Source organism: Cetorhinus maximus, chromosome 26 (genome assembly GCF_964194155.1).
Source record: "Cetorhinus maximus chromosome 26, sCetMax3.hap1.1, whole genome shotgun sequence".
Classification (NCBI taxonomy): Eukaryota; Metazoa; Chordata; class Chondrichthyes; order Lamniformes; family Cetorhinidae; genus Cetorhinus; species Cetorhinus maximus.
The window spans coordinates 31,407,206-31,419,503 of record NC_135904.1 but is presented as its reverse complement, the minus strand read 5'-3'; the positions used below and the strand labels follow the sequence as shown (position 1 = coordinate 31,419,503).

The window sequence follows — 12,298 nt, the reverse complement described above, 5'->3', positions numbered from 1 at the left end:
TTTATTTCCTTGCATTATGTATTCTTAAATCCCATTGAATGCTTGAGTTTCAATTGAGTTTGGGAAAACTGGAAGTTGTACTTTCATTGCTCATGGCTATTTTATATTTTAAATCAATCAGGTCCTCTTGTACAGGGGATAATTGAAACTTTGGTGATTGGTGATAATGAAGGAGATTCAATATCGCCCATGTTACAATACGTTGCTGTCCAAAGTCGAAATTGCAACCAGAGTTGATTAGTCCATATTGGTATAAAGCCAAAAGCAATTTCTAGTAAAATGGTCACATCACCAATGAGATGATGGAATCAATTTCCATCTTTACTGCCTGGGCTTTATGCAAGAACTGCATGGAGGTGCAGAAGCTACATAGTGGTGTTGTCACTGACCAGTATTCCAGTCTGGGGACCTGGGTTTGAACCCCACCACAGCAGATGGTGAAATTTGAATTCAATAAAAATCGGAACTTAAAAGTCTGATGATGACCGTGAAACCATTGTCGATGTCCTTTAGGGAAGGAAATCTGCTATCCTGCCAGACTCCAGACCCACAGCAATGTGGTTCTCTTAAATGCCCTCTGAGCAAGGGCAATTAGGGATGGGCAATTAGGAATGGGCAATAAATGCTTGCCTAGCCAGTGACGCCCACATCTCATGAACAAGTATAAAAAAAGTAACAGAATCCGCTTGATCCTCCCTCTGATTAACTTAATGGAAGGAGAATCAGGCAGGCTTTAGAAAATGCATGAGATCTTCCATATTTGACAGTTTTCTGAGAACTGCTCCCAGGCTGTGCTTATTGCCCAAATGGCAAAGATTTACCTATAGGTATTTAATTTGGCACCTGCTGAGGGAGATTATAAACCTGTAATCCCAAACCAGTGCTGTCGGAAATATGACCTGAGATGTGTTATAATTTGTTTAGTTATGTCATTAAAAACTACACGGAAAATTCCTCTGGATTGTAGTTCTGCTATTTTGTACTCACTGGTAGCCCACTTGAGTAAAATTTTTAGGTGAGCTTTATTTTGAAAAAATGAAGTTGGGTCAGCATAGGAATTTGATACAAGAGCTTTAACCAGCATGCGAATAATTTGGCCTCAGCAAAACTTCAATTCTTTCATTCTTTATCACAATCATCATTCATATCAAAGAACACCAAATAATTGTATCATTACCTCTCCCCATGCTGGACTCTTCCATCCTACACAAGGCTGCAATAAACAATCCTCTACTTCAGGGGGCTGTTCTGCCTTCTCTGCACAAAACACTGGAGATAACAGTCTTACTGTTCCATTGGCTGTTAGCTGCTCACATGTCACTCGTTGTTGGCGGACTCCTTTCCCACATGAGACAGAACACACTGACCCTGCGGACGTAACCCACCTGGAGATACAAATATTAGCTTAATAAAGAGTTGAAGCTGTGTATTAGGAAGCTTTTTGAGATAAGTATCCTGTATTGCAAAATCATTTCTTTGTACTGCCAAAAAGTAGGTTGAGGGAGGGAAGCGATAGCTTACTAAAGATAGCTTTTCACCAAAAGCACTTTGATCTTGAACATAACAAAGAACATATGTCTGTGATCTTTGTGAACAAAGTGATATGTGAATATGAAATGGATAAGAGATGGCATTGTTAAGAGATGGTTCCTCAGGATCGTGTCCTAGCCCCAACCATCATCAGCTGCTTCATCAATAACATTCCTTCAACCCCACTTCTGAGTTACTTGCCGCAGGATTCCTAGCCACTGTTTATATGGCTGGTCCAGTTCAGTTTCTGGTCAATGGTAACCCCCAGGATGTTGAGAGAGGGGGATTCAGTGATGGTAAAGCCACTGAATGTCAGAAGTGGGGATGTCTGCTGATGATTGCAGAATGTTCAGCACCATACGCGACTCCTCAGATACTGAAGCAGTCCATGTCCAAATGCAGCAAGACTTGGACAATATCCAGGCTTGGGCTGACAAGTGGCAAGTAGCATTCGTGCCACACAAGTACCAGACATTGACCATCTCCAACAAGAGAGAATCGAACCATTATCCCTTGATATTCAATGCCATTGTCATCATTCATCCCCACTATCAACATCCTGGGGGGTTACCATTGACCAGAAACTGAATTGGACCAACCATATAAACACTATGGTTACAAAAGCAGGTCAGAGTTTGGAAATTCTGTGGCAAGTAACTCACCTTCTGCCTCCCCAAAGCCTGTCCCTCCATTTATAAGGCGCAAGTCAGGAGTGTGATGGAATACTCTCCACTTGCCGGATGAATGCAGCTCTAACAACACTCAAGAAGCTGAACAAGATCCAGGACAAAGCAGCCCGCTTGATTGGCACCCCATCCACAAACATTTACTCCATCCACCACCGACGCACAGTGGCAGCAGTGTGTACCATCTGCAAGATGCACTGCAGGAACTCACCAAGACTCCTCAGACAGCACCTTCCAAATCCATAACCGCTACCATCTAGGAGGATAAGGGCAGCAGATGCTTGGGAACACCACCACCTGCAAATTCCCCTCCTAGCCACACATCATCCTGACTTGGAAATATATCACCATTCCTGGAACTCCCTCCATAACAGCACTGTGGGTGTACCTACACTACATGGACTGCAGCGGTTCAAGGCAGCTCACCACCACCTTCTCAGGGGCAATTAGGGATGGGCCATAAATGCTGGCCTAACCAGTGACGCCCCCATCCCATGAACGAATATTTTTAAAAAATTGACGACCAGTGTGGTTTACCTATGAAGAAGACACAGAAGGCAGGATTTCCAGACCCCACTAGGGGTATGGAGGAGGACAAGGCCCGAAAATACTTGCACTGGCTGGTGTGCTGGTTTTGTAACCTAGTTTCAGACTATTTTAGCCCCCAGGCAGGTTGGGGCTAGCAGGGTTGATTAGGCTCATTAAGAGCCTTGTTAATCCCACTTAAAAGAGGCCAACTGGAATTTTCTAGTTGGCGTCCAGTTCCCCACACCGTCAGAGGCCAGTTTAGGTGCCTGGCAGCAGGCCGAGAAGCCAAAGCTCCAGACAGGCCTAGAGGCCCTCAATGCCTGTCTTGGGGCAGATGCAGCCACAGGCCATCCTGTAGAGGGATTCCCCCCACCCCCCACATCACACCACCACAGTGGTGGCCTGGTTGCTGTATTTGCTCATTAATTAAAGATTGAAAAAAGTTAGAGACAGGCCACCACTGTACTGTAGCACCCTCCCGGTTATCATTCATTACAGGCTGCTGCTCCTTTCAAGCTGGTTGGCTTCTGATTGGTCCTCTAGCTTCAAGAACCCGACCGCTGCCCTTAATTGGGTAGGAGCCCATGCCAATTTGCTTCTGTCAAAATTCCAATGAGTGACTGTTCCTGTTTCCCCCTTGGGATGGGTTTGGGACCTGGAAACAGTCCAGACTTCTGTTTCCCACCCTCATAAGGAAATTGCAGCCCAGATTCTCTAAACCAAAGGCAGAGACCGAGATGAGTGAAGCTGACAGTGTCTGTCTGTCTGTGTGTCTCTCTCTCTCGAGATTGCTTATGACAAACAGCCCACCTGAACAAGACTGCAAGGCTAAAGCAATTTGTTTATGACAGCTCACTCTTACAGATATGAAAAAGGAATTATGTTGGCAAACTGGCATATACACAAGGTTTGGAGTAAAGAGGAGGGTTGTCTTCTTAAATGGGTACATGGACAAATGTTCTGCGACAAACTGTGTGACAACTGTGGTGAAGCAGGTATCATGGCCTTGGGCAATCATATCCCAATCCTCCCATCCTGGAACCTGGGATATGTGTATTTTACTGCTTAACAATCCCTCACAATTCTCTGGAGATATATATATAGATGGCAAGTGAAGTAGAGTGGCTTTGCTATCAGGTGTAACAAAGTTAAATTTTCACAGTGCTATTTAGCTGAACTAGTTAACATGTTCACCAAATTAATAACATCACTAACTTGTTTATCCAAAATGAGTTGGTCTAAATGACAGTCCGGAATGCAATTTAAGTGCATAAGATAGTGAGCTAAAAGTAGCGCTCACTGGAACTAAAATGGCATCTGCAGTGTCAAGACCGTATCCTTCAGAATCAACAGTCAAAATCCCAAATTCCCATTCTGCACAGCAGCCTTTAAGTCACACAATGTGAACAGGAAGTCCCGGGTGATCTCAGATCAGTTTGAAGGCTGGTTGGTGTGTCCGGACAATAGGTATGGACCATATATCTTCTGCTGAAAGTTGTGATGCCCACTTTCATGAGATGCCTGCCCTGTGTGACATGGCTCTTTTTTCCCCTCACACCCAATTCTATTCCAAAGGTGCAGCCCTGCAGTATGGTCACCATCAGAAATTTTAAGGCAAAGTATGTTGACTTAAATATAATGGAATATTTCTAATGAACCAATATTGCCAATTTCATCATGCTTGTGTTAAATAGCAGTATTGTCACTATTTGTGTCATTGCATTGTTACTTTGAGTTATCTGTATCTCTATTACTTTCCAAAGACATCTCAAAATGGCTTAAAGTTATTGTTCATGATTTTAACATATAAAAGCTTAACACATTCATATGACATTTCTGCAACTGATATTTAACAACATCATTAACTCATTTCTCAAGTCTGTTGAAAGGCCATCGACCTGAAATGTTAACTCTGTCTCTCTCTCCACAGATGCTGCCAGACCTGCTGAGTATTTCCAACATTTAATGGTTTTATTTCAGATTTCCAGCATCTGTGGTATTTTGCTTTTGTCGACAACTCATTTTTCAGATTGGGAATTAACCCATGTAGAAATTTCATAGTGAAACTTATCGGGTTCCTGATGAATGTGGGAAGCATTGTGGGGCCAACTATTCTTCCAATCCCGAAGCAGAGGTAAGATGATGGATAACAAAAACAGAAACAGAAATACCTGGAAAAACTCAGCAGGTCTGGCAGCATCGGTGGAGAAGAGCACAGTTGACGTTTCGAGTCCTCATGACCCTTCAACAGAACTCTGTTTTTGTTTTGGATTTCCAGCATCCGCAGTTTTTTTGTTTTTATAAGTAAGATGATGGATGTTTGTTTATCGTATTACTTGTGGTTTCATCCTCAAACACTGCTGCAGGCAGATCAGCAGTTCATTAGAGTTGCCACACGACATTAGCTTCTCAATGTTTAGGATAAAATACTTACTGGAGAGTCAATGAAAGTCAGGGGTTACTGCTTGATGCTGAGAAAACCATTCCATTCCTGGAGCATGAAATTAAGTACTGTAACAGGCGGTACTGTTTTATTAGAAATCCTTCAGTGATATCTAAGCTGACATATTTTTCCTCAAAATTTCTGATGACACCAACATCTGCTGCTTTCAATTAACATTGAATGGGAGTAAAAGGGCACATCAGTTTTGCATCTCTCAAAGATGGCAGCTCTTATTTTATCCCGGGCAATTAAAAAAAGTAGCTCCATTTTCAGACCTTGAAACTGAGAACGTGTACTGCTGATTTGCTCTGTTGCCAAATTGGCAAGCGGACAGTAAATTGTTGAGATTGAGATCACGTAACAGCTTCTTACTCTATCCTTTTCAAGAGCTTTGACATAATTGGCAGTCGAGATTCTGGCATGCAGTTATCAGGGTCTGACTTTGACCCCTTCTTGTGGTTATGCATAAAGTTTGTAGTTTTCTACTGATTTGGGAAACCATTTGACAGCATTAATTGAAACAGATGAACAAGAGAGCAGCTGGCTACACAAAAGAGTGTTTTGAGAAACCAACAACCTGTGCCTCTGAGATTAGTAGTTTTTTTTTCTCTGGGATCCAGCTTGTCAACATGTTGAACTTTCTCGAGCGTGATTCTTCATTTGGCTGGTTGAGTTGCTGGGGTCTAATGGAACATTTGGTGCTAGATCTTCAATTTTGGGTGACAGATCCGATTTGGCAACATCATAAAAATGAGGCATGGGACCCCATCTTCTCAGAGTGAGGGAGAGTTCCATCAGGTCCTTATGTTGGAAACATATTTTTGCAATCTTCCACTAGTCCTTGGAGTCTTATCTAATAATCCTGCAGTTTGGAGTTGATCTTGGACTTGTACCTTTGATGAACTGACAATAGAGCCTTTTCATATTGGGAATGGCTTGGCAATATGCTTTCCAGTTGTTTGGATTGCCTGATGTTTTCCATTTATCAACACATCTTTGTTTTTTTGGCTAACACACAACTTTTATAAAATCAGTACTTGAGCCAACCTTTAGCTGAATAAGATTAAACTCTAACAATAAATACAATCTTTTTGTTCTGCTTTAGGTAAATTGTCAGTCAATCAAATGTTAGATAGGATATTAGTGCAGTCTTGAATTTCTTTTTGTTTTGCTTCTGAAGCATTTTAGGACATTTTTCGACATGTAAGTTGCTATATAAATGCAAGCTGTTTTTGTTGTTTATTCCAATTGCCTGGTTGATGAAACATAATACGCATGGTAAAATCTAAGATATCTATTGCATGGCTTAACTTTACTGCCAGCGGTCAAATGGATGCAAAAAAATACTCACGGGATGATTTTGCCTTTCAATTTTAGTTCCTTCGAATAAACTTAAATGCAAAAAAGTGAAAACACACTGAACACAGAATGAAGAAAAAAACGTCCATTTGTGGAATACCTTTAAGGGACATCCCAAAACACTTCACAATCGATGGAATGTTTGGAAATGTAGTTGCTGTTGCATTGTAGGCATTGAGGCAGCCAATTTACATATAGCAAGTTCCCACAAACTCTCTCTGTGGTCTAATCATCCCTAGTCTCTGCTCCCTTTACTTTATGACTCCTTCACTCTCTGCAGGCCTCTTACACAGTTTCTATCCTTTATACTTCTTTCTCCGTGCCTTTTTAAAATAAAAATTTCCCTGCACATCCAACTAAAATTGATCTTCGCTGGAGCTGGTCTTAAATGTCCTCCGGTAGTTTTACATTTGGCTTGCAGCCACCTGCATGGGTCTGTTTGTCAGAAATCCAGCAGATCAATCGTTGGTCTCACACAGTATAAAAGTCCTGAACAGGTTCGCAGTTATACTTAAACCATCTTGAAGAATAAATGGATTACTCTAACAACGGTGCAGTTCTGCCCACTAATCAGTAAGCAGTAAATAAGCAGTTATAGTTCTGATGGTTGTGATTCTTGTGACTGATCCCTCTTACATTACTGACATTATACTGCTACCACATTTCACACTACGGCATCTTCATTCCACTTCAATGACAAATTAGATGTGACAATTTTTAAAAATCCATGGTGCTTTCTATGTTAAATAAAGCAGATGGCCCGAAATTAGGCGCAGTGCAGTAAAACCAGCAGGTTGTCAAGACGATGACATGACTTTTTCTGAGCTTCATTTCCAATTTATTTTCTCTTACATCCTAAAAAGCACCTGTACCATGGTTTTCACATTAGAGTCACAGCAAATTTCTAGCTTGCTCTGGAAGGTTTGAACTTGGGTTGAAACCAATAGCTCATTACAGCTGGAGTTCAGATTATTACACAAGGCAAGCATGAAAGAACACATTGTACAAAGAATCTCAAGGGGCATCCAAAGGCACGTTGACAATTTAACATATTAAATTAGCACTGCAAGTGAAGTTCAGAAAAAATACACACGGGTAAAATTAAAATCAAGTGTTTTTGGCATAAGAATACGTGACAGCAGAAAACTATTCTTGTACAGAGATTATCCAACCCAAACCCAACTGGAATAAACTTCTGTCATTTCTTTTTCTTGAAGTCATTCTTGGGGGAGACAGTGGCATAGCGATAATGTCACAGGATAGTAGTCAAGAGGCCAATTACGCCTAATGATCTGGTGACCTGAGTTCGAAATTCCACCACGGGAGCCAGTGGAGTTTAAATTCAATTAATAAATCTAGAATACAAAGCTAGTTTCAGTAATGGTGACCATGACAACTACCATCTGGTTCCTTTAGGGAAAGAAATCTGCCATCCTTACCTGGTCTGGCCTGCATGTGACTCCAGACACACAGCGATGTGGTTGACCCTTAACTGTCCCCTGCAATGGCTTAGCAAGCCACTCAGCTCTTATGGGCAATTAGGGATGGGCAACAAATGCTGGTCTTGCCAGCAACGCCCACATCCCATGAAAAGAATAAAGGAAAAAAATGTAGTATAAGAGGTACAGTAGGTAGGATTAATAATTTCCACACACACTAACTAAGGTTACTAAGTAAAAAGATCTGTGTCAACATTAGAACCAATAGGTGTACACCAACTGTGGAAGTCCAATTCACATTACACAAAGACAAACCTTAAACTTGATAACATTTTAGTATAGAACAATGAGAGATCAAAGCTGAGTCCCATTAGTTCGTGGCGCTCCACATAATACATGATCTGACACTTAACCTCTGGATGCATTAGGCTGGATTTCTCAATTAATTACTGCCAACTGGCACGTGTAAAGCAGGTGCAATCTACTGAAAAATTCGGCAGAAATCTGTGACAGTAGACATCCGCCTAGTTAGCATTCCATCTGATCTCCCAGTCAGGTATTGAAAGAGGCAACTGTCGGCTTAGAGTTAATTATGTTAACTGGTGACCTGAGTTTGTTATTTGGGTGCCCATGTAGGATGCCATTGTTTATCTTAGTATAGCAATCAGTTACCTACCTACTATGTAAAAGGGGTATTTAGGGTTGTAAGAGACTATGCAGTTTACAGAAGTATATTGGAAAATCCCAATTCTAAGTTGGTAGCAGCAATTTGATTTTTTTGAACCTTTTTTGTTACGTATTAGTTGGTCAGGAGGCTTTATACTGAGTGCTCTGGAATTGCCAATTTTTTTCTATCTCCAACACACGGCACAATGGCTTTCCCAATAGGAATCCCATTTACCCTATAGTTTTTGGACAAATATCACAATTAGGAATATCAGGTGGGCCAGCCTACCTCAGGAGCAGACTGCAACTTCTCACTGGTACCTGTCAACCACATTTACAGACAAAAGCGCACCTACCTCATATTATTCTAAACTGGGAGGAGGATAGTGATAGACTTCAAGAAGATGTAGACAGGCTGCTAGAATGGGTGGACACATGACAGATAAAATTTAATGCAGAGACGTGTGAAGTGATACATTGTGGTAGGAAGAACAAACAGAAGCAATATAAAGTAAAGGGTATAATTCTCACAAAGCAGAGGGACCTGGGGGTGTATGTACACAAGTTATTGAAGGTGACAGGGCACATAGGGAAAGAGGTTAATAAGGCATACAGGCTGCTGGGCTTTTTAAATAGAGGGATGAGGTACAAAAGTAAGGAAGTTATGGTGAACCTTCATAAAACATTGCTTTGGGCTCCAGTCCTGGGCACCACACTTCAGGAAGGATGGGATGGCATTCGAGAGGGTGCAGAAAAGAATTACAGGGCTCTCCTTGGAGAAGGGAAGGTCGAGAGGAGATTTGATTGAGGTTTTCAACATCATCAGGAGGCTGGACAGAGTAGATAGGGAGAAACTGTTCCCATTTAAGGTGATTGGCAAAAGTAGTAAAGGTGACATGAGGACAAACTTTTTTATGCGATGAATGGTTCAGATCTGGAATGCACGGCCTGAGAGTGTGGTGGAGGCAGACTTAATCGTGGCTTTCAGATAATTATCCAATTCCCTTTTAAAGAGAAAAAGAAAATGCAGAGCTATGGGGAAAAGGCAGAGGAGTGGAGCTAGTTGAGTTGCTCTTGCAGAGTGCCATCACAGACAGGATGGGCTGAATGGTCTCCTTCTGGGCTGTAAACATTCTGTGATTCTACCTAACAAGTACAGTGCTGGAAGCACAGATCTGTGGACTGCAATAGCAGGCAGCCAGGTACAGAACTGTGGCCCCTGCTGCCCTGTACAGAGCTGTGGCCCCTGCTGCCCTGTACAGAGCTGTGGCCCCTGCTGCCCTGTACAGAGCTGTGGCCCCTGCTGCCCTGTACTGAGCTGTGGCCCCTGCTGCCATATACAGAGCTGTGGCCCCTGCTGCCATGGACAGAGCTGTGGCCCCTGCTGCCATGGACAGAGCTGTGGCCCCTGCTGCCAGGTACAGAGCTGTGGCCCCTGCTGCCATGGACAGAGCTGTGGCCCCTGCTGCCATGGACAGAGCTGTGGCCCCTGCTGCCATGGACAGAGCTGTGGCCCCTGCTGCCATGGACAGAGCTGTGGCCCCTGCTGCATGGACACCTACAGTGAATATGCACCACATTGCCAGTGGCAGTTAAGATTCAGCTGCACCCTCAGGTTTTCATTTCCAGGAATGGGGAGAAAGTCCAGGAGTGACAAACAGAGGCATCCCCTTTGCTCCCATCTCCTGCTTTACTTTGTGAGCCAGCAAACAGAGAGATTGAGAAGTCAAACAGAAAATGCTGGAAATACTCAGCAGGTCAGACAGCATCTGTGGAGAGAAACAGGTCACGATGACCCTCCATCAGAAAGAGACATTGAGTTGTGCACAACTCCATCATTTTCTCAAAATAGACTGGGCTCTTCATCCACAGAAGCTGATCCTGAAAAATGTGTTGGGTGTAAATAATGAATCCTATGATTAACAGCAGACAGAAAGCACAATTAGAAAACCTGTTATTTACTTGATGATCAGGCATGTCTATTCTTTCAAACTCATTCTCAGGATGTGGGCATCACTGGTAAGGCTGGCATTTATTGCCCATTCTGAATTGCCCTTGAGAAGGTGATAGTGAGCTGCCCTCTTTAATGGATGGATGTGTTCTAAGGAAGTTTAATAATGCTGCCTCAATTATGTCAGATTCACACCCAATCGTCATGGTGCCATTTTAAACTTCCAAGAGCCTCCACATTTGTACTGATACATGCCCTGTGGATTTGTACGGACACATACCCTGTGGATTTGTACGGACACATACCCTGTGGATTTGCAGTGACACATACCCTGTGGATTTGCAGTGACACATACCCTGTGGATTTGCAGTGACACATACCCTGTGGATTTGTACGGACACATACCCTGTGGATTTGCAGTGACACATACCCTGTGGATTTGTACGGACACATACCCTGTGGATTTGTATGGACACATACCCTGTGGATTTGCAGTGACACATACCCTGTGGATTTGTATGGACACATACCCTGTGGATTTGCAGTGACACATACCCTGTGGATTTGTACGGACACATACCCTGTGGATTTGCAGTGACACATACCCTGTGGATTTGCAGTGACACATACCCTGTGGATTTGCAGTGACACATACCCTGTGGATTTGCAGTGACACACACCCTGTGGATTTGCAGTGACACATACCCTGTGGATTTGTACGGACACATACCCTGTGGATTTGCAGTGACACATACCCTGTGGATTTGCAGTGACACATACCCTGTGGATTTGCAGTGACACATACCCTGTGGATTTGCAGTGACACATACCCTGTGGATTTGCAGTGACACATACCCTGTGGATTTGCAGTGACACATACCCTGTGGATTTGTACGGACACATACCCTGTGGATTTGTACGGACACATACCCTGTGGATTTGCAGTGACACATACCCTGTGGATTTGTACGGACACATACACTGTGGATTTGCAGTGACACATACCCTGTGGATTTGCAGTGACACATACCCTGTGGATTTGTACGGACACATACCCTGTGGATTTGTACGGACACATACCCTGTGGATTTGCAGTGACACATACCCTGTGGATTTGTACGGACACATACCCTGTGGATTTGCAGTGACACATACCCTGTGGATTTGTACGGACACATACCCTGTGGATTTGCAGTGACACATACCCTGTGGATTTGTACGGACACATACCCTGTGGATTTGTACGGACACATACCCTGTGGATTTGTACGGACACATACCCTGTGGATTTGCAGTGACACATACCCTGTGGATTTGCAGTGACACATACCCTGTGGATTTGTACGGACACATACCCTGTGGATTTGTACGGACACATACCCTGTGGATTTGTACGGACACATACCCTGTGGATTTGTACGGACACATACCCTGTGGATTTGCAGTGACACATGCCCTGTGGATTTGCAGTGACACATGCCCTGTGGATTTGTACGGACACATACCCTGTGGATTTGTACGGACACATACCCTGTGGATTTGTACGGACACATACCCTGTGGATTTGTACGGACACATACCCTGTGGATTTGCAGTGACACATACCCTGTGGATTTGCAGTGACACATACCCTGTGGATTTGCAGTGACACATACCCTGTGGATTTGCAGTGACACATACCCTGTGGATTTGCAGT

The 12,298-nt window shown here is 43.2% G+C and overlaps 1 protein-coding gene across 2 annotated transcripts in view; it reads right to left on the bottom strand.

Moving 5' to 3' along the window:
• Positions 1-12,298, bottom strand: part of adamtsl3 (ADAMTS-like 3) — a 601,993-nt gene that overhangs the window by 10,142 nt on the left and 579,553 nt on the right. For both annotated transcript variants that reach the window (XM_078530447.1, XM_078530448.1), the window contains exon 28: positions 1,178-1,385. In XM_078530447.1, the coding sequence (XP_078386573.1) occupies positions 1,178-1,385 (208 nt within the window). The remainder of the gene's footprint in view (positions 1-1,177; positions 1,386-12,298) is intronic.